General features: G+C 45.9%; 1 protein-coding gene across 1 annotated transcript in view; it reads right to left on the reverse strand.

Annotated features, from left to right (window-relative positions):
• Positions 1–20,698, reverse strand: part of LGI3 (leucine rich repeat LGI family member 3) — a 120,403-nt gene that overhangs the window by 41,697 nt on the left and 58,008 nt on the right. Inside the window, exon 7 of the mRNA XM_078665518.1 lies at positions 12,382–12,551. Within this exon, the coding sequence (XP_078521644.1) occupies positions 12,382–12,551 (170 nt within the window). The remainder of the gene's footprint in view (positions 1–12,381; positions 12,552–20,698) is intronic.

The following is a 20,698-nucleotide window of genomic DNA, read 5'->3' on the forward strand; positions in this document are numbered from 1 at the left end:
GGAGAAGCTGCACCGTAGAACTTCCATTTGCACCTCCTGCGTCCTGTTGCTGGCGTCGATTGGCGCCAGCAGGGTACCGCATCCACGGCAGGGCTCATTTCGCGGCTGGGCTAGCCACCATAAATCCAACGAAGTGTGTCCTGACTAGAAAGAGCCACACCGCAGGTAGGTATGAGTTCGGCGTTTAATTGAAGGAAGCTGCAACAACCCGGTAAAACAAACAACACAAGTGGATGTCCTTTCGCCGACGCATTTCGTGCGCTGAGCGCACTTCTTCATAGGCAGACTGACGAGAAAGTGTCCAGCAGGCCATAGCACCTAAATTATACGTGACTCTCACCAGAATGGGCGGAGGCAGTTCGCACTGCCTTCTGGTCAATGCAGTGCTGTGGCATCAAATCACCGTGGATTGCTTGCACGTTCTCACTATTGTCAATGTGTTTCCCATGTGGGTTGATGTAGGTTTCAACATGGAGAAGCTGCACCGTAGAACTTCCATTCCGCACCTCCTGCGTCCTGTTGCTGGCGTCGATTGGCGCCAGCAGGGTACCGCATCCACGGCAGGGCTAATTTCGCGGCTGGGCTAGCCGCCATAAATCCAACGAAGTGTGTCCTGACTAGAAAGAGCCACACCGCAGGTAGGTATGAGTTCGGCGTTTAATTGAAGGAAGCTGCAACAACCCGGTAAAACAAACAACACAAGTGGATGTCCTTTCGCCGACGCGTTTCGTGCGCTGAGCGCACTTCTTCATAGGCAGACTGACGAGAAAGTGTCCAGCAGGCCATAGCACCTAAATTATACGTGACTCTCACCAGAATGGGCGGAGGCAGTTCGCACTGCCTTCTGGTCAATGCAGTGCTGTGGCATCAAATCACCGTGGATTGCTTGCACGTTCTCACTATTGTCAATGTGTTTCCCATGTGGGTTGATGTAGGTTTCAACACGGAGAAGCTGCACCGTAGAACTTCCATTCCGAACCTCCTGCGTCCTGTTGCTGGTGTCGATTGGCGCCAGCAGGGTACCGCATCCACGGCAGGGCTCATTTCGCGGCTGGGCAAGCCGCCATAAATCCAACGAAGTGTGTCCTGACTAGAAAGAGCCACACCGCAGGTAGGTATGTGTTCGGCGTTTAATTGAAGGAAGCTGCAACAACCTGGTAAAACAAACAACACAAGTGGATGTCCTTTCGCCGACGCGTTTCGTGCGCTGAGCGCACTTCTTCATAGGCAGACTGACGAGAAAGTGTCCAGCAGGCCATAGCACCTAAATTATACGTGACTCTCACCAGAATGGGCGGAGGCAGTTCGCACTGCCTTCTGGTCAATGCAGTGCTGTGGCATCAAATCACCGTGGATTGCTTGCACGTTCTCACTACTGTCATTGTGTTTCCCATGTGGGTTGATGTAGGTTTCAACACGGAGAAGCTGCACCGTAGAACTTCCATTCCGCACCTCCTGCGTCCTGTTGCTGGCGTCGATTGGCGCCAGCAGGGTACCGCATCCACGGCAGGGCTCATTTCGCAGCTGGGCTAGCCGCCATAAATCCAACGAAGTGTGTCCTGACTAGAAAGAGCCACACCGCAGGTAGGTATGAGTTCGGCGTTTAATTGAAGGAAGCTGCAACAACCCGGTAAAACAAACAACACAAGTGGATGTCCTTTCGCCGACGCGTTTCGTGCGCTGAGCGCACTTCTTCATAGGCAGACTGACGAGAAAGTGTCCAGCAGGCCATAGCACCTAAATTATACGTGACTCTCACCAGAATGGGCGGAGGCAGTTCGCACTGCCTTCTGGTCAATGCAGTGCTGTGGCATCAAATCACCGTGGATTGCTTGCACGTTCTCACTATTGTCAATGTGTTTCCCATGTGGGTTGATGTAGGTTTCAACACGGAGAAGCTGCACCGTAGAACTTCCATTCCGCACCTCCTGCGTCCTGTTGCTGGCGTCGATTGGCGCCAGCAGGGTACCGCATCCACGGCAGGGCTAATTTCGCGGCTGGGCTAGCCGCCATAAATCCAACGAAGTGTGTCCTGACTAGAAAGAGCCACACCGCAGGTAGGTATGAGTTCGGCGTTTAATTGAAGGAAGCTGCAACAACCCGGTAAAACAAACAACACAAGTGGATGTCCTTTCGCCGACGCGTTTCGTGCGCTGAGCGCACTTCTTCATAGGCAGACTGACGAGAAAGTGTCCAGCAGGCCATAGCACCTAAATTATACGTGACTCTCACCAGAATGGGCGGAGGCAGTTCGCACTGCCTTCTGGTCAATGCAGTGCTGTGGCATCAAATCACCGTGGATTGCTTGCACGTTCTCACTATTGTCAATGTGTTTCCCATGTGGGTTGATGTAGGTTTCAACACGGAGAAGCTGCACCGTAGAACTTCCATTCCGAACCTCCTGCGTCCTGTTGCTGGTGTCGATTGGCGCCAGCAGGGTACCGCATCCACGGCAGGGCTCATTTCGCGGCTGGGCTAGCCGCCATAAATCCAACGAAGTGTGTCCTGACTAGAAAGAGCCACACCGCAGGTAGGTATGTGTTCGGCGTTTAATTGAAGGAAGCTGCAACAACCTGGTAAAACAAACAACACAAGTGGATGTCCTTTCGCCGACGCGTTTCGTGCGCTGAGCGCACTTCTTCATAGGCAGACTGACGAGAAAGTGTCCAGCAGGCCATAGCACCTAAATTATACGTGACTCTCACCAGAATGGGCGGAGGCAGTTCGCACTGCCTTCTGGTCAATGCAGTGCTGTGGCATCAAATCACCGTGGATTGCTTGCACGTTCTCACTACTGTCATTGTGTTTCCCATGTGGGTTGATGTAGGTTTCAACACGGAGAAGCTGCACCGTAGAACTTCCATTCCGCACCTCCTGCGTCCTGTTGCTGGCGTCGATTGGCGCCAGCAGGGTACCGCATCCACGGCAGGGCTCATTTCGCAGCTGGGCTAGCCGCCATAAATCCAACGAAGTGTGTCCTGACTAGAAAGAGCCACACCGCAGGTAGGTATGAGTTCGGCGTTTAATTGAAGGAAGCTGCAACAACCCGGTAAAACAAACAACACAAGTGGATGTCCTTTCGCCGACGCGTTTCGTGCGCTGAGCGCACTTCTTCATAGGCAGACTGACGAGAAAGTGTCCAGCAGGCCATAGCACCTAAATTATACGTGACTCTCACCAGAATGGGCGGAGGCAGTTCGCACTGCCTTCTGGTCAATGCAGTGCTGTGGCATCAAATCACCGTGGATTGCTTGCACGTTCTCACTATTGTCAATGTGTTTCCCATGTGGGTTGATGTAGGTTTCAACACGGAGAAGCTGCACCGTAGAACTTCCATTCCGCACCTCCTGCGTCCTGTTGCTGGCGTCGATTGGTGCCAGCAGGGTACCGCATCCACGGCAGGGCTCATTTCGCGGCTGGGCTAGCCGCCATAAATCCAACTAAGTGTGTCCTGACTAGAAAGAGCCACACCACAGGTAGGTATGAGTTCGGCGTTTAATTGAAGGAAGCTGCAACAACCCGGTAAAACAAACAACACAAGTGGATGTCCTTTCGCCGACGCGTTTCGTGCGCTGAGCGCACTTCTTCATAGGCAGACTGACGAGAAAGTGTCCAGCAGGCCATAGCACCTAAATTATACGTGACTCTCACCAGAATGGGCGGAGGCAGTTCGCACTGCCTTCTGGTCAATGCAGTGCTGTGGCATCAAATCACCGTGGATTGCTTGCACGTTCTCACTATTGTCAATGTGTTTCCCATGCGGGTGATGTAGGTTTCAACACGGAGAAGCTGCACCGTAGAACTTCCATTCCGCACCTCCTGCGTCCTGTTGCTGGCGTCGATTGGCGCCAGCAGGGTACCGCATCCACGGCAGGGCTCATTTCGCGGCTGGGCTAGCCGCCATAAATCCAACAAAGTGTGTCCTGACTAGAAAGAGCCACACCGCAGGTAGGTATGAGTTCGGCATTTAATTGAAGGAAGCTGCAACAACCCGGTAAAACAAACAACACAAGTGGATGTCCTTTCGCCGACGCGTTTCGTGCGCTGTGCGCACTTCTTCATAGGCAGACTGGCGAGAAAGTGTCCAGCAGGCCATAGCACCTAAATTATACGTGACTCTCACCAGAATGGGCGGAGGCAGTTCGCACTGCCTTCTGGTCAATGCAGTGCTGTGGCATCAAATCACCGTGGATTGCTTGCACGTTCTCACTATTGTCAATGTGTTTCCCATGTGGGTTGATGTAGGTTTCAACACGGAGAAGCTGCACCGTAGAACTTCCATTCGCACCTCCTGCGTCCTGTTGCTGGCGTCGATTGGCGCCAGCAGGGTACCGCATCCACGGCAGGGCTCATTTCGCGGCTGGGCTAGCCACCATAAATCCAACGAAGTGTGTCCTGACTAGAAAGAGCCACACCGCAGGTAGGTATGAGTTCGGCGTTTAATTGAAGGAAGCTGCAACAACCCGGTAAAACAAACAACACAAGTGGATGTCCTTTCGCCGACGCGTTTCGTGCGCTGAGCGCACTTCTTCATAGGCAGACTGACGAGAAAGTGTCCAGCAGGCCATAGCACCTAAATTATACGTGACTCTCACCAGAATGGGCGGAGGCAGTTCGCACTGCCTTCTGGTCAATGCAGTGCTGTGGCATCAAATCACCGTGGATTGCTTGCACGTTCTCACTATTGTCAATGTGTTTCCCATGTGGGTTGATGTAGGTTTCAACACGGAGAAGCTGCACCGTAGAACTTCCATTCCGCACCTCCTGCGTCCTGTTGCTGGCGTCGATTGGCGCCAGCAGGGTACCACATCCACGGCAGGGCTCATTTCGCGGCTGGGCTAGCCGCCATAAATCCAACGAAGTGTGTCCTGACTAGAAAGAGCCACACCGCAGGTAGGTATGTGTTCGGCGTTTAATTGAAGGAAGCTGCAACAACCCGGTAAAACAAACAACACAAGTGGATGTCCTTTCGCCGACGCGTTTCGTGCGCTGAGCGCACTTCTTCATAGGCAGACTGACGAGAAAGTGTCCAGCAGGCCATAGCACCTAAATTATACGTGACTCTCACCAGAATGGGCGGAGGCAGTTCGCACTGCCTTCTGGTCAATGCAGTGCTGTGGCATCAAATCACCGTGGATTGCTTGCACGTTCTCACTATTGTCAATGTGTTTCCCATGTGGGTTGATGTAGGTTTCAACACGGAGAAGCTGCACCGTAGAACTTCCATTCGCACCTCCTGCGTCCTGTTGCTGGCGTCGATTGGCGCCATGTGTTTCCCATGTGGGTTGATGTAGGTTTCAACACGGAGAAGCTGCACCGTAGAACTTCCATTCGCACCTCCTGCGTCCTGTTGCTGGCGTCGATTGGCGCCAGCAGGGTACCGCATCCACGGCAGGGCTCATTTCGCGGCTGGGCTAGCCACCATAAATCCAACGAAGTGTGTCCTGACTAGAAAGAGCCACACCGCAGGTAGGTATGAGTTCGGCGTTTAATTGAAGGAAGCTGCAACAACCCGGTAAAACAAACAACACAAGTGGATGTCCTTTCGCCGACGCGTTTCGTGCGCTGAGCGCACTTCTTCATAGGCAGACTGACGAGAAAGTGTCCAGCAGGCCATAGCACCTAAATTATACGTGACTCTCACCAGAATGGGCGGAGGCAGTTCGCACTGCCTTCTGGTCAATGCAGTGCTGTGGCATCAAATCACCGTGGATTGCTTGCACGTTCTCACTATTGTCAATGTGTTTCCCATGTGGGTTGATGTAGGTTTCAACACGGAGAAGCTGCACCGTAGAACTTCCATTCCGCACCTCCTGCGTCCTGTTGCTGGCGTCGATTGGTGCCAGCAGGGTACCGCATCCACGGCAGGGCTCATTTCGCGGCTGGGCTAGCCGCCATAAATCCAACTAAGTGTGTCCTGACTAGAAAGAGCCACACCGCAGGTAGGTATGAGTTCGGCGTTTAATTGAAGGAAGCTGCAACAACCCGGTAAAACAAACAACACAAGTGGATGTCCTTTCGCCGACGCGTTTCGTGCGCTGAGCGCACTTCTTCATAGGCAGACTGGCGAGAAAGTGTCCAGCAGGCCATAGCACCTAAATTATACGTGACTCTCACCAGAATGGGCGGAGGCAGTTCGCACTGCCTTCTGGTTAATGCAGTGCTGTGGCATCAAATCACCGTGGATTGCTTGCACGTTCTCACTATTGTCAATGTGTTTCCCATGTGGGTTGATGTAGGTTTCAACACGGAGAAGCTGCACCGTAGAACTTCCATTCGCACCTCCTGCGTCCTGTTGCTGGCGTCGATTGGCGCCAGCAGGGTACCGCATCCACGGCAGGGCTCATTTCGCGGCTGGGCTAGCCACCATAAATCCAACGAAGTGTGTCCTGACTAGAAAGAGCCACACCGCAGGTAGGTATGAGTTCGGCGTTTAATTGAAGGAAGCTGCAACAACCCGGTAAAACAAACAACACAAGTGGATGTCCTTTCGCCGACGCGTTTCGTGCGCTGAGCGCACTTCTTCATAGGCAGACTGACGAGAAAGTGTCCAGCAGGCCATAGCACCTAAATTATACGTGACTCTCACCAGAATGGGCGGAGGCAGTTCGCACTGCCTTCTGGTCAATGCAGTGCTGTGGCATCAAATCACCGTGGATTGCTTGCACGTTCTCACTATTGTCAATGTGTTTCCCATGTGGGTTGATGTAGGTTTCAACACGGAGAAGCTGCACCGTAGAACTTCCATTCCGCACCTCCTGCGTCCTGTTGCTGGCGTCGATTGGCGCCAGCAGGGTACCACATCCACGGCAGGGCTCATTTCGCGGCTGGGCTAGCCGCCATAAATCCAACGAAGTGTGTCCTGACTAGAAAGAGCCACACCGCAGGTAGGTATGTGTTCGGCGTTTAATTGAAGGAAGCTGCAACAACCCGGTAAAACAAACAACACAAGTGGATGTCCTTTCGCCGACGCGTTTCGTGCGCTGAGCGCACTTCTTCATAGGCAGACTGACGAGAAAGTGTCCAGCAGGCCATAGCACCTAAATTATACGTGACTCTCACCAGAATGGGCGGAGGCAGTTCGCACTGCCTTCTGGTCAATGCAGTGCTGTGGCATCAAATCACCGTGGATTGCTTGCACGTTCTCACTACTGTCATTGTGTTTCCCATGTGGGTTGATGTAGGTTTCAACACGGAGAAGCTGCACCGTAGAACTTCCATTCCGCACCTCCTGCGTCCTGTTGCTGGCGTCGATTGGCGCCAGCAGGGTACCGCATCCACGGCAGGGCTCATTTCGCGGCTGGGCTAGCCGCCATAAATCCAACGAAGTGTGTCCTGACTAGAAAGAGCCACACCGCAGGTAGGTATGAGTTCGGCGTTTAATTGAAGGAAGCTGCAACAACCCGGTAAAACAAACAACACAAGTGGATGTCCGTTCGCCGACGCGTTTCGTGCGCTGAGCGCACTTCTTCATAGGCAGACTGACGAGAAAGTGTCCAGCAGGCCATAGCACCTAAATTATACGCGACTCTCACCATAATGGGCGGAGGCAGTTCACACTGCCTTCTGGTCAATGCAGTGCTGTGGCATCAAATCACTGTGGATTGCTTGCACGTTCTCACTATTGTCAATGTGTTTCCCATGTGGGTTGATGTAGGTTTCAACACGGAGAAGCTGCACCGTAGAACTTCCATTCCGCACCTCCTGCGTCCTGTTGCTGGCGTCGATTGGTGCCAGCAAGGTACCGCATCCACGGCAGGGCTCATTTCGCGGCTGGGCTAGCCGCCATAAATCCAACTAAGTGTGTCCTGACTAGAAAGAGCCACACCGCAGGTAGGTATGAGTTCGGCGTTTAATTGAAGGAAGCTGCAACAACCCGGTAAAACAAACAACACAAGTGGATGTCCTTTCGCCGACGAGTTTCGTGCGCTGAGCGCACTTCTTCATAGGCAGACTGACGAGAAAGTGTCCAGCAGGCCATAGCACCTAAATTATACGTGACTCTCACCAGAATGGGCGGAGGCAGTTCGCACTGCCTTCTGGTCAATGCAGTGCTGTGGCATCAAATCACCGTGGATTGCTTGCACGTTCTCACTATTGTCAATGTGTTTCCCATGTGGGGTGATGTAGGTTTCAACACGGAGAAGCTGCACCGTAGAACTTCCATTCCGCACCTCCTGCGTCCTGTTGCTGGCGTCGATTGGCGCCAGCAGGGTACCGCATCCACGGCAGGGCTCATTTCGCGGCTGGGCTAGCCGCCATACATCCAACGAAGTGTGTCCTGACTAGAAAGAGCCACACCGACTGGGCTTACCTGCTTGTTGGAATATATATATATATATATATATATATATATATATATATATATATATAATCACAGTTAAAATCACAGTTAAAGATCAGTCAGAGTTACAATAATAATAATAATAATAAAAAGACATTTATAAAGCGCACAGCTACCTCTCATGGGGTGTCCCGGCGATAACGTGGAGAATATTGCAGCCATGCTAGCAAAGAACTATGGCTGAACAGCCAGGTCTTCAAGGCTCTTCAAGGCCTTTCTAAACTCCTGCTCAGAGTGCATCATACATAGTTGGAGGGGCAGGTCATTCCAGCATTTAGTGGTTCTTACCTCGAAAGTTCTACCCCCCATTCTCGCTTTAACAAAATGGGGGATGCATAGGTAGTGTTTAAAATTGGACCTCAGCGATCTGCCCTGCTGGTAGGGATCAAGTCTCATCCTCAGATACTTATGGCCTCTTCCCTGGTAGGCCCAGAAGGTAGTTGTGAGGGCCTTAAATTCAACTCTCTTGGCCTCAGGGAGCCAATGGAGTTGCCTACGTTGGGGGGAAATATGATGGCAGAGAGGGACCTTGCGGACCAGCCTAGCTGCCGCATTTTGCATTATCTGCAGCCTATGGATCAAGCCGCAGGGCAGACCCAAATAGAGTCCATTGGCGTCGTCGAGATGGAAAGTGACTAACGCATGCACCACAGTTTTACGCTCTGTCTCTGGCAAAAAGTTGATGAATTTCCTAATAATTTTAATCTTCCCAAAGCAGACTGCCAAGATATGCTGGATATGTGCAGAAAGGGATAAGTTGTCGTCCCACCGGACACCAAGATTCTTGACCGAGTCCTTAGGAGATGGAGTCGTTCCCAATTCCACACCACACGGCCGCTGGGGGAGGGACAGCTTGGTTAAAAAACAGAACCCCAGTATTGTCGGCATTGAGCTTTAAAAAATTGCTGCTCATCCAGACGGAGATATATTTAAGACACTCTCTAAAAGAGTCAAAGTCGGATGCAGACACTTCACTAAAGGAGAACATCAGTTGGATGTCATCCGCGTAGGATATCACCTTGATCCCAGTACTAGCGATGAGTTCAGCCAATGGTGCCAGATAGATATTAAATTGAAGTGGACTCAGGGCCGGGCCCTGAGGCACCCCCGATCTTAGTGGCTTGGACTCGGAGGAAAAAAGGGTGGAGAAATACCTGTTGGTCTCATTCATGAAGGTAAGACGTGATCCAGTCCAGCGCCGTCCCACAGATGCCAATTTGCTTAAGGTGATCAAGTAAGATGGAATGGGACATTGTGTCAAACGCTGCTGACAGGTCAAGAAGTACCAAAATGGACGCTGCACCCCCATCCCCCGCTCATCGAATGGCATTAGCCATCTCGATCAGAGCGGATCCGGTGCTGTAACTGGAGCGAAAGCCAGACTGAGAATCATGCAGAAGCCCATTAGATTCAACAAAAGCAGCCAACTGTTGATGCGCAAATTTCTCTTAAGATTTTCACTGGGGCTGGTAGAAGAAAGATGGGCCTGAAGTTACTGGCCATATCCGGGTCAGCATTAGGTTTCTTCAGTATGGGGAGGAGAAACGCATGTTTCCAGGCAGATGGAAAGACCCCTAGCCTGAATGAGGAATTCCAGATGGTATTAAGGGAGGGATTAAGCCAATCTGACAGCGCGCTGTAGCGTCTAGCTGGCCAAGGTTCACTAGGTGACCCAGATTTGCATTTTTGCAATTCAACCGGAATCATGGTGAACTCGGAAAATACTGCCCGGTTCTGGCTAATGTCACAGATTATGTCCTCCCTCATAGGGTGGTGATCTACAGGGAACAAGGCATAGATTTCTGCTATTTTCTAATCAAAGAAATTCGAAAGATTGTTGCACATCTCCACAGAAGGAACCAACGGATGCTGAAGTGCCAAAGGGTTGGTGAAAGATTTCACTACCTTAAACACTTCCCTAGAGGAATTCCTAGCACAAGCAATCTGATTGTCACAAAAATCTCTTTTCTTAATAATGAGAAGTTTGCAATATTCTTTTAGAGACGTTATATACCCAATTTTATCCACTGTAGAGTATGATTTTCTCCACTTACATTCCCGTCTTTTACAGTCACTTTTTTTTGCACTAACGTCCTCGGTGAACCAAGGAGCGGAGGGGGTTGCTCTGGATGAACTTACAACCTTTAGAGGCGCAATTTTATCCAGGGCCTTCGTAAACCAGGCATTCAAATTTACCATGCCGTCCTCAAGATTATTAGTAGGGAGGGGCTCGGAATCCTTAAGAAAAGGGGTTAGAGACTCCGAATAGACCTTACTCCAGTTCCTCTGCAGTTCCTTAGGGCGAGAGCTAGCCCTGGCCCTAGCTTTCAGGTGTAACTGGAAGGGGATCAGGAAATTATCCGACCAAATCACCAGGGAGGGAATATGACAGCCATATTTGCTCATACCCTACATTTTTCTGCCATGCTTCTTCCAGGAGCATTTGAGGGGCTTACTTTAAACACAAAACACTTGATGAAAGGCAGTTTCATGTATTTATCACCTTTTCTCCAAAAGAACGTTCAACACTATATCCGAAACTTGAAATGGAATCATAGCACTATGATACTTGGTTCCACGAAGAACACACAATAAACTAAGAAATCGTCCTCCAAAGAGGACCTGCCCCAAGCTTGCTTCCATAGGGATTGCAACATCACCTCCTGAACCCTGATGCTTCCACACATAGGGGGCCTATTACAATATTAGTTGGAAAACCTCCGACAGCTAGTTGAAAGCTTTCCAACCACAGTCGGAGGCTTACCGACTCTCACGGTCAGTCTGCGGTACAACCATCGAATAATTACGTTGTCGGCAGTTGGAGCGTGAACCGGTCGGTCATTACAATGTGGTTCCTACCGGCTCTCGGTGTCTTCCGGCCAGTGGAACTGCACCATAATTCGCTATGGACGGCGTTTCTGCTGTCAGGATTACGATGTTGGTTAACCATAGCCTTTCCAAGCCAGCCTGTCCGACACAGAAAGGCTGATGGAAAGTGACTTTGGGGCACCTAGCAGGACCCCCTTGCCTCCCCTGCCTACGGTTGGTGGCCGAGGGGGTACCTAGGGTGCCCCCCTGTAAATCCATGCACTGTGTGGCAGGCACAATGGGGTGCCTGCCACAGGGGGCAGGGTTTTACACACACCCATATCTTAATGGGAGTCTGCATTAAGGCTGGTTTGTGGCCGTAATACAAGCTCCCATAGAGAAACAGGAGTATCCGACCGAACAGTGTTCGGTCTCATTGTAATCAGTCGGTCGGAACCGCCGACCGGAGGTCGTCGGTCTCGAGCGCAAGCCGGTGTCGGTCGGAAGCACCTACGATGGACATTGTAACAAGGCCCCTAATCTTTTTCTGCTATCTCCTTAATGACTTCTATTAGCACTGTTATGACTGATGATACCATTAGTCCAAGTAGTACTTTTGGTAACTGGTGCAAATACTCCTATTGCTATTATGACTACTACTAGTAGTTCAACAAATACTACTAGTAATAGACGTGGTTGTCATAGCAGTGTTACTATTATTAGTAATTCAATTGTTACAACTATTGCTACTGCTAATACCTTTACTCCTAGAACTATTACCATCATAGCTACTGCTACTGCTACTACTAAAATCTTACTCCAACATACCACCACAGCTACCCCTACTGTTACAATTAATTCTCATACTACTAGAACTATTTCCACCACAGCCACTACTACTGCTCTTATTAATACTCTTAGTATGTGAACTAAAACTCTAACTACTAGAGTCATTACCACTACAGCTATTACTGCTATTACTACACCACTACTACAGAAACAGGGCACATTATGCAACTGCTATTTCATATACAAAGCAGATTATCAATTAATAGATTTTTGGGCAAAAATATCATTTAATTTCTAGCTTATGATATGAATCTCAAACAATCTCTTCCTCAGGCTGAGTAAAGTAGCTTCATTTAGCTTAAAGACTTTCCAGAGTTCTTGTAGACTAGCAAGTTAATTATAACACATCACTCGGTTGTCAGATCAGCTGCACGTCATACCAGTGGTGATGCAGTCAAAGTCCTTCAGAGGAAGGTCGCGGATCTTCTGACTCTTGTACTTGGCGGGGCCGCTGCAAACGCTAGTAGGCACAGTGGAATTGGTGCCCCGCATCCATTCCACTAGCCACTTCACCTCACAGTCACAGTTGAAGGGGTTGCCACGGAGATCCCTGGAAAGGGAGGATGTGTGATTAGAATTGGATCTCTGTCAACTGAATGCGCCTTAGACACTAATATTGGCTGGCAGCCATTTTGTGAGATAATACACAACCTCCAAATAAGGATTTTGTTAGGCCGTGCACACATGCTGCTCTATCACACTTCTCACTGTAGTTAGAAGCCATATCTGCTATAAAATGAAATTGTTGTCAGAATTTGCGAGTGGTCTGCGGTCAGCAACGTTTCTCTAAATTATGTACATAAAACAAGGCACTCCTAATGCACTTTTGCACTCTGGTGCCCTGATGGCGCAATTGAAGGCCTATGTTGGTAATGCCAGGGAGGTCCTAACTTTGGGTGAAAAGACTTTTGGTTCATATGTAGTGAGGCTCGATGGCTCCTCAACCCGCCATAGATGTGAAAAGCCCATGAGTTTGTGGCTGCGATCGACATAGGCACTGATTATATGTGTGCCAGTAAATCCCGAACTCTATGCCAACCCCTGTTTGCACAAGAATCGGATTTCAGAATACTCAAATGATAGTGCACACCTGCAATTTTCCCCCTTTTAATTTCTCAGGTAAAACCTTCTCAAATTTACTTGGTAAAAAACATGTGGTAATGTCCAATTAATGTGTGTAATTTGGTGTGTAAAACATCACATTCTACATGCAACTCATTCTTTTTCCAAGGAGATTTCGAAATAAAAAGTAGAAGAAATTCACAGCACAAGGTAAAAAGAGCAGCCCTCTATGTCGTTATTTACTGGCATGGTTGATATCTCACTCCTTCCACTCCCCTTCTCCCTTTTAATCAGGACCAAAGCAGTGTATATTAGGAAGACAACAAGTCTATCCTTTTAGATATGATGTTTAGCATTATAATCTGAGAACCCTTAATACTGATTTTCTCCAGTTAGCTTCTTAAGTGCTGCTTGCGATCATCCTTGGATTATTTTTCTCTTTGCATTTGCCACCATCTAACTGTAAATGTTGCTATGTGTTAAGAGGACATAAGATCTCCAGGGCGTCTTCATGTGTCAAAAATCGGAGACCCTCGACCGTTAGAAAATTGACGGGTAGTGCATATTATTCTAGAAGGTGCCCTACAGTTTGCCACAGAGTGAAGAACTTGGGAGAATAAATCTAGATCAGCTAAATCAAAAATTCAGTAATGCTGGCAGATGGACTGGCTCAAGTGCTTTAACTAATTCTTGGGGATACTGGCACAAAATAGGTTTTTCAAGCATATTTATGGGGTGCCAAATGTTTTTAAGAGATATTGACAGGTCTTAATTTTCTGTACCTAACTACACATATATGACCCTATGTGGTATATATATTTTCAAAATACATGAATGGGGAGTTGGGAATAGTAAATCTATGCTTCCCTATACGCACTTGGTTTTCAATATTTTGTCCATCGATATTCTGTCCTCGATATTCTTATACCACAACATTGTTGGTGTCGATATTGAGTAGTACAACCCTATTTTATTCATCTTAAAGTGATGGTTAATGGTTAACATCCAAGCTGCACTCTAGTAGTTTGGCACTGATTGGCACTCATACTTTACTTTTAATTATATTTAAGGTTATTAAAACATTACTAAGTCCAAGGGCACTGTCCTTAGGGCTCAGTGCTTAAGAAATTAATGCCTGTTGTTTCCGGTGTTTAGGCAAAATCCAAGTTCAAAATATCAGAACACATTAATATCAGAAAAAATATTGTGATGCAAACATTTGGTGGCATAGAACATCATTGTCATGAATATCATTTTGTTGGGTAAGTAATATTTTTTTTATGAATATCGCTGCGTTTAATATTGTTTTCAGTAATATCGTTGTAAAAAGAATAATTTTGTAATTATTTAAATGTATTTTTGTTAATTTTATTATTTCATGTGTTAATATTGTTGGTATAATTGTTATAATATTTTTAAAATATAGCTTGTAATCTTAAGTAATCTAGATTTAGTTGTATTTGTAATTTATAGTGCTGTATCGGGTTGTTGGACTTGAAGGGTGATTTGTAGTGGGACAGGATGGGAAGTTATTTAAATTACAAATACATGTATTTTATAATTAATTATTTATATAAATCTTTTAATTGATTTATTATGAATTTTTGTCTTATAATATATTTTGATTTTACATCATGTATTATTTGATTGGTAATTATGTAAATTAGTTTAATAATGATTGCGTAATTGCTCTAATGTTTTGTTTATTTGTATATGTATTTTAGTATTTATATGTGTGTTACACATGTATTGTTAAATGTTGTCTTTTAGTTTTTTGGGAGGAGTTGGTTGGAAAAAAACTATTTTTGTTTTGCAATAATTTATATTTATATGTAATGTATTAATTGGTAATTAATTATGTACATGTTTTCATATTTAGATTTATAATTTATATACATTTCTTAGTTTATCTAATGGCATTTGTGAAAGTTTGTTGGTCCTGTGATATTTTTTATTTAAATTGATTTATGTATTAATTGGAATGACATTTATTATGAATTATTTCATCCATTTTTCGGTAGTTAGAAAAGTTGATTTTCTTATATGTAGTTCGGAATTCTACTTTCTTTCCTTTTAATTTATATATTAAATGGTTTTATTTTTCTGAAAATTATAAATATTTTAATTTCATGTAATTTAATAATTTCTATATTAAGGTTTAAATATTTTGTCTACATTAATAGGGCTAATAATATACTTTCCCTACAGTTGCTTAGACTTGAATGGAACAGTAAATCTAACTTCTCCGAAGTCCAAAACTTTATTTACTGTTGCTTAGACTGGAGTGGGAATAGTAAATCTAACCCCCTAAAGGCAAACACTTTTCCTACTGTTGCTTAGACTGGAGTGGGAATAGTGAATCTAAACCCGCCGTAGTCCAGCATGTTCTCTACTGTTGCTTAGACTTGATTAGGAATAGTAAATCTAACCTTCCTGAAGTCCAATGCTTTTCCTCTTGTCGCTTAGGCTGGAGTGGGAAGAGTAAATGTAACTCCTCTGAAGTCCACCGCTTTTCCTAGTGTTGCGAAGACCGGAGTGGGAATAGAAAATCTAACCCCTCCAAGTTCAATACTTTCCCTACTGTTGGAATGCCTAGAGTGGGAATAGTGTATGTAATCCCTCCAAAGTCCAACACCTTCCCTAGTGCTGGTTAAACTGGAGTGGGAATCGTATATGTTATATTTTTTTACTGCAATGTATATTATTATCTGTTTATTTTTATATATCTAATATTGTTTTTTTATTTTTTAATGTTCATAATAATTTTACTGCAGATTTCTTGGGAGAGTTCTAATATTTTAATATGTTTTGTAAACTGGTGAAATTAAAAAAAATATATCCATTTGTTTGCATATTGTTATGTTGTTTTCTTACATATAAATCTGTTTGTGTTTATGTTTAATAATGGATATGTTTTAATAGCAGTAAATAGAAAATACAATTACAATTAATATAATGCATAATAAATATGTATTATTGATGTTGTACATATACACAATTTTTTTATATAAACGCATCTTATATTAATATTATATATTAACATGTTTAACATTTACTACTTAGAAGTATAAATATATATAGGAAAACAATATGTTTGTACGCTGTTTAACGATATTAATGTCAATGATATTTTTTTCCGATATTTTTGTCATTTTCTTTGTAAGTATAGGATCACAATATTGTAATAAACAATATCTTTGACACAATATTTTTGTCAACGATATTCTTTATCACAATATTGTGTCATGGATCTGTCATTTCCTTCTGTCTGCTTTCTAGTGGATGGTGGATGGCATAGAAGAACATCATTTCTTGGTAGGAGGAATAAGGTTGATTGTATCTGTTTTAAAAGGGCAGCATTTGCAATATTTACTTGAAGCCAACGACCTGTATGTATTTAAGGATTGCAGAGAAATATTCTATCAAAATACGTTTCAGCTGCACATAGTTGATTAATTCACTAATGGATTGATTGAATGCAATGCATTTTGCTGAATGATGCATATCCAAATAAAATCCCTCGAGGATAAACATGAATTGGCATCAACAATGAAACAAAAATTGTTCTTGATAAAAAATATTGGTTCACTTTGACAACCCTCATAGAAGCCAGAAGTTTTTTACGATGCGGTATATTTGTTTGTCCGCCCCTCTTCTAGCGACATGGCATAGTCATTGGGTAGTCAAATGTAAGGTATGCCTGCCTCACCCGAGGCACCTCTGGAGAGTGTAGAAGTGTCCAGAGATCAAAAAAGGATGGGTACAATGGCCAACCAGTGAGGGTATAGTTAAAAAACAGTATAAACACCAAAAACAAATTTAATAAAGAAGGTGAATACTGTAAACTAAAAACCAATGGATATATTCGATAATCGTGTGACCAGATTATCATATACGTTGTTTTTTAAAAGTCGACATGTTTCAGCTCCTAAAAAGGCCCAGAAGGGTCGGTGGAGCTTTCGTCAGGACGTACACACAGAATTGTACTTACACCACTTGTGCAGTATTCAAATGCTTACTAGGCACTCATGGGAATATTATCCTGAATGCGAGGCGAAAATCACTCCCTCAGGGTGCTAGGGCCGCCGTTTTTTGGTCACCGCGTCATGTGTGGTGCGCCGTGCTAGTGCTGGCTCTGCCCCTTCCAGCCAGCACTAGCACGGCGCACCACACATGACGCGGTGACCAAAAAACGGCGGCCCTAGCACCCTGAGGGAGTGATTTTCGCCTCGCATTCAGGATAATATTCCCATGAGTGCCTAGTAAGCATTTGAATACTGCACAAGTGGTGTAAGTACAATTCTGTGTGTACGTCCTGACGAAAGCTCCACCGACCCTTCTGGGCCTTTTTAGGAGCTGAAACATGTCGACTTTTAAAAAACAACGTATATGATAATCTGGTCACACGATTATCGAATATATCCATTGGTTTTTAGTTTACAGTATTCACCTTCTTTATTAAATTTGTTTTTGGTGTTTATACTGTTTTTTAACTATACCCTCACTGGTTGGCCATTGTACCCATCCTTTTTTGATCTCTGGACACTTCTACACTCTCCAGAGGTGCCTCGGGTGAGGCAGGCATACCTTACATTTGACTACCCAATGACTATGCCATGTCGCTAGAAGAGGGGCGGACAAACAAATATACCGCATCGTAAAAAACTTCTGGCTTCTATGAGGGTTGTCAAAGTGAACCAATGGGTTTGTAGATACAAGTGTCCCTTTCTACTTGATTACTTAAATATTGTCCTTGGGGAACTGAACGGGACAACTATTCCTCATCCCCTTTTTGATGAACGTCTTGATAAAAAATAAACAATTCTTCCGCTCTATTTGAAAAAATTAGGGTTTTGTTTCTTGCAGAATTCATAATACAACACGGTTTAAAGATCTATTGTGAACTATGCTGCATATTCAATATTAGCCCCCTGGATGGACTGCTGGAAAAAGGCCAGCCAATAAGAATGCTCCCTTTGTGTGTAATAGTTATTGTTACAAGCCCGCAAAGGGAGCATTCTGCCTCTGGTTTGGCCTATAACTATATGCAGGATTATTAACAGCTGTTATTGCCTGCATGTGTGGGCAATAACGTGTAATGAATGTAACATGGAAGAAATTCTCAGCTCTGCAATGCCTGCACACAACATCCAACAGGTTAAAGCTAGCTGTAGGTACAAGCGACACTTTGCAACCAGCTAACTGTTCAGAAGTGTCCCCTGTACCTTCTAACACCAGCCCCCTTGGCACCTCTTTCTCCTACTGCTGGCATCTGCATACATGCTGAGTGGATACGCAGTGGTACAATGGTGCACAGACAGAGGTATACAATGACCTTGACACCGCGATGACTGGGACCACAGGAAGAGACAGACACCTAAAGACATGGGGGTCACAGACACAGAGAAACAGGAGGAGACACGGAAGGGATGAGGATACTAGAGAGATGCAGAACATCACTGGAAAGACACTGGGGAGACACAGACATTGGGTAGACACTGGAGTGATGAGCGTGTCACTGGGCAGACACAGGCATTGGTGGTCAGACACTGTAGACCACTTTAAGACGTGAGGAGCATGTACAGTACATGGGAAGACAGTTGAAGGGGAGCAATGGATATGGATAGACAAGTGGGGAGCTACAGGCCTGAAAACATGCAGCGGTACACAGTCATGACCAGGGCCGCTGAAACTGTACGGTTGTGCGGCAGCAGCGATTTTCGCACAATTATAGATTCGCCGCATTTGCCACCTGCACAATCTGCAGATTTCTACCCAAACATTTGTGTTTCTAGGTCTAACGGTTCAAAAGTTACAAAAAATGCAGCAACTCGTGTTGTCTCTCAGTGGAAGGCCCTTTGCAAAGCTTGACTGGTTACCTTTCCGCTGCGTATTCCTTTATTTTAGTTTTAAACTGGTACTAATGAATTGTACACAATGCCTAGATAGTGTAAACCAGCGTAAAGTGTACACAATACTAGCAGAAATGTGCCGCATTACAAGGCCTAATTTGCCTTCTCGTGCCGCATAATTTAATCAAGCCTGCTGCATAATTTGACCCTCCCCTTCCGCATAATTCCAGTGGACACATGAAAAGACTGGGATGACACTGGGAGCCATGGACAGTACGAGAGCTGAACATTCGGGACACATGAACTTCGGAATGTACTGGCTGAACCCGTGCACGGGGACTCACTGACAAAGGTACACTGAGGTGACAGTCACTAGGGTGAGACAGAGACTTACATTAAGAAACACCAACATGGAGGAAACACCAAGGAGACACGGGAAGCAGAGGAAATTACTGGAGTGACACTTAAGAGCACGGACCGACAATGTGAGACACCAGTGAGGCAACGGAAGAACCTAGGAAGGCACCGGGGAGACACAGGCACAGGGAAGCGTGGGCACCAGGGGACTCGGGGAGACAGGAATATGGGGAGACAAAGACACAGGGAATACCTGGCCACTCAAGAGACAGGCGTCACAGGAAGATACCGGGCACAAAGACACAGGAAGATACCAGGCACACAGACACAGGGAGACACCGGCACATGGACACAGGGAGACACCCAGCACACAGACACAGGGAGACACCCGGCACACAGACACAGGTAGATAGCAGATACACACACACACACACAGAGGAAGATACTGGGCACACAGACACAGGAAGATACAGTGCCCGAAGCTTGGAAAGGCTCCTTGCTCCAACCGATTCATAAAAAGGGCGACACTGGAGACCCAATCAATTATAGGCTGATAGCCCCTTTGGATATTGAAGCAAAAGGATATGCAAGCCTCCTCCTGCAAGACCTGCAAAACTGGGCTAATGATAATGAAATTCTTCCAGCATATCAGTCCGGCTTTAGGCCAGGAGTCTCGACATTAGACAACATCCTAGCCCTTGCCTACCTGGTAGAACAGTCTACTAAAGAAAAACAGCCCCCACTCTTCGCATGATTTGTGGATTATTCTGCAGCATTCGATGGCGTCAACAGGAATTTGCTGTGGAGGAAATTACAAGATTGGGGGATTCCGATTACCCTGTTGAAAGCAATCACTGCTCTCTACACCGGAACTTGGGTACGAGTGAAAGTAACGACGAACTCGGCGACCAAAAAAATCTACACAGACCGTGGTGTAAAACAAGGGTGCGTACTGGCACCCTTGCTTTTTAACCTCTACACTGCAGACCTCGGCAAAACAATTTTCAAAGCCAATTTGTTATCTCCGAAAATTGGGTCTACCAGACTGTTTTTACTGCAGTATGCAGATGACATGGACATGGTGCTTTTGGATCATACCAAAACAGGTATGCAACGAATACTGGATGCATTAAACACCTATAACAATGAAAATGACCTAAGAGCAAATGTACGGAAAACAAAGGGAGTAATCTTTGGGAAGTATACGAACAAACTAAAACAACGGTGTAGAATAGGTAACCTGAAAATAGAAACAACAACTAAATACAATTACTTAGAGGTTTGGATCATGAGCAGTGGGAAGTCTGCAGCACACACTGCATCCATTGAAGCAAAAGCCAAGGCAGTGACGTATGCCCTCTGCAAACTGAATTCCAAACTAAGTAGTCCGACAACTGGACCCATTAGAAAGGTTATAAGAGCCAAG

Source organism: Lissotriton helveticus, chromosome 11, assembly GCF_964261635.1.
Source record: "Lissotriton helveticus chromosome 11, aLisHel1.1, whole genome shotgun sequence".
In the NCBI taxonomy this organism is placed as follows: Eukaryota; Metazoa; Chordata; class Amphibia; order Caudata; family Salamandridae; genus Lissotriton; species Lissotriton helveticus.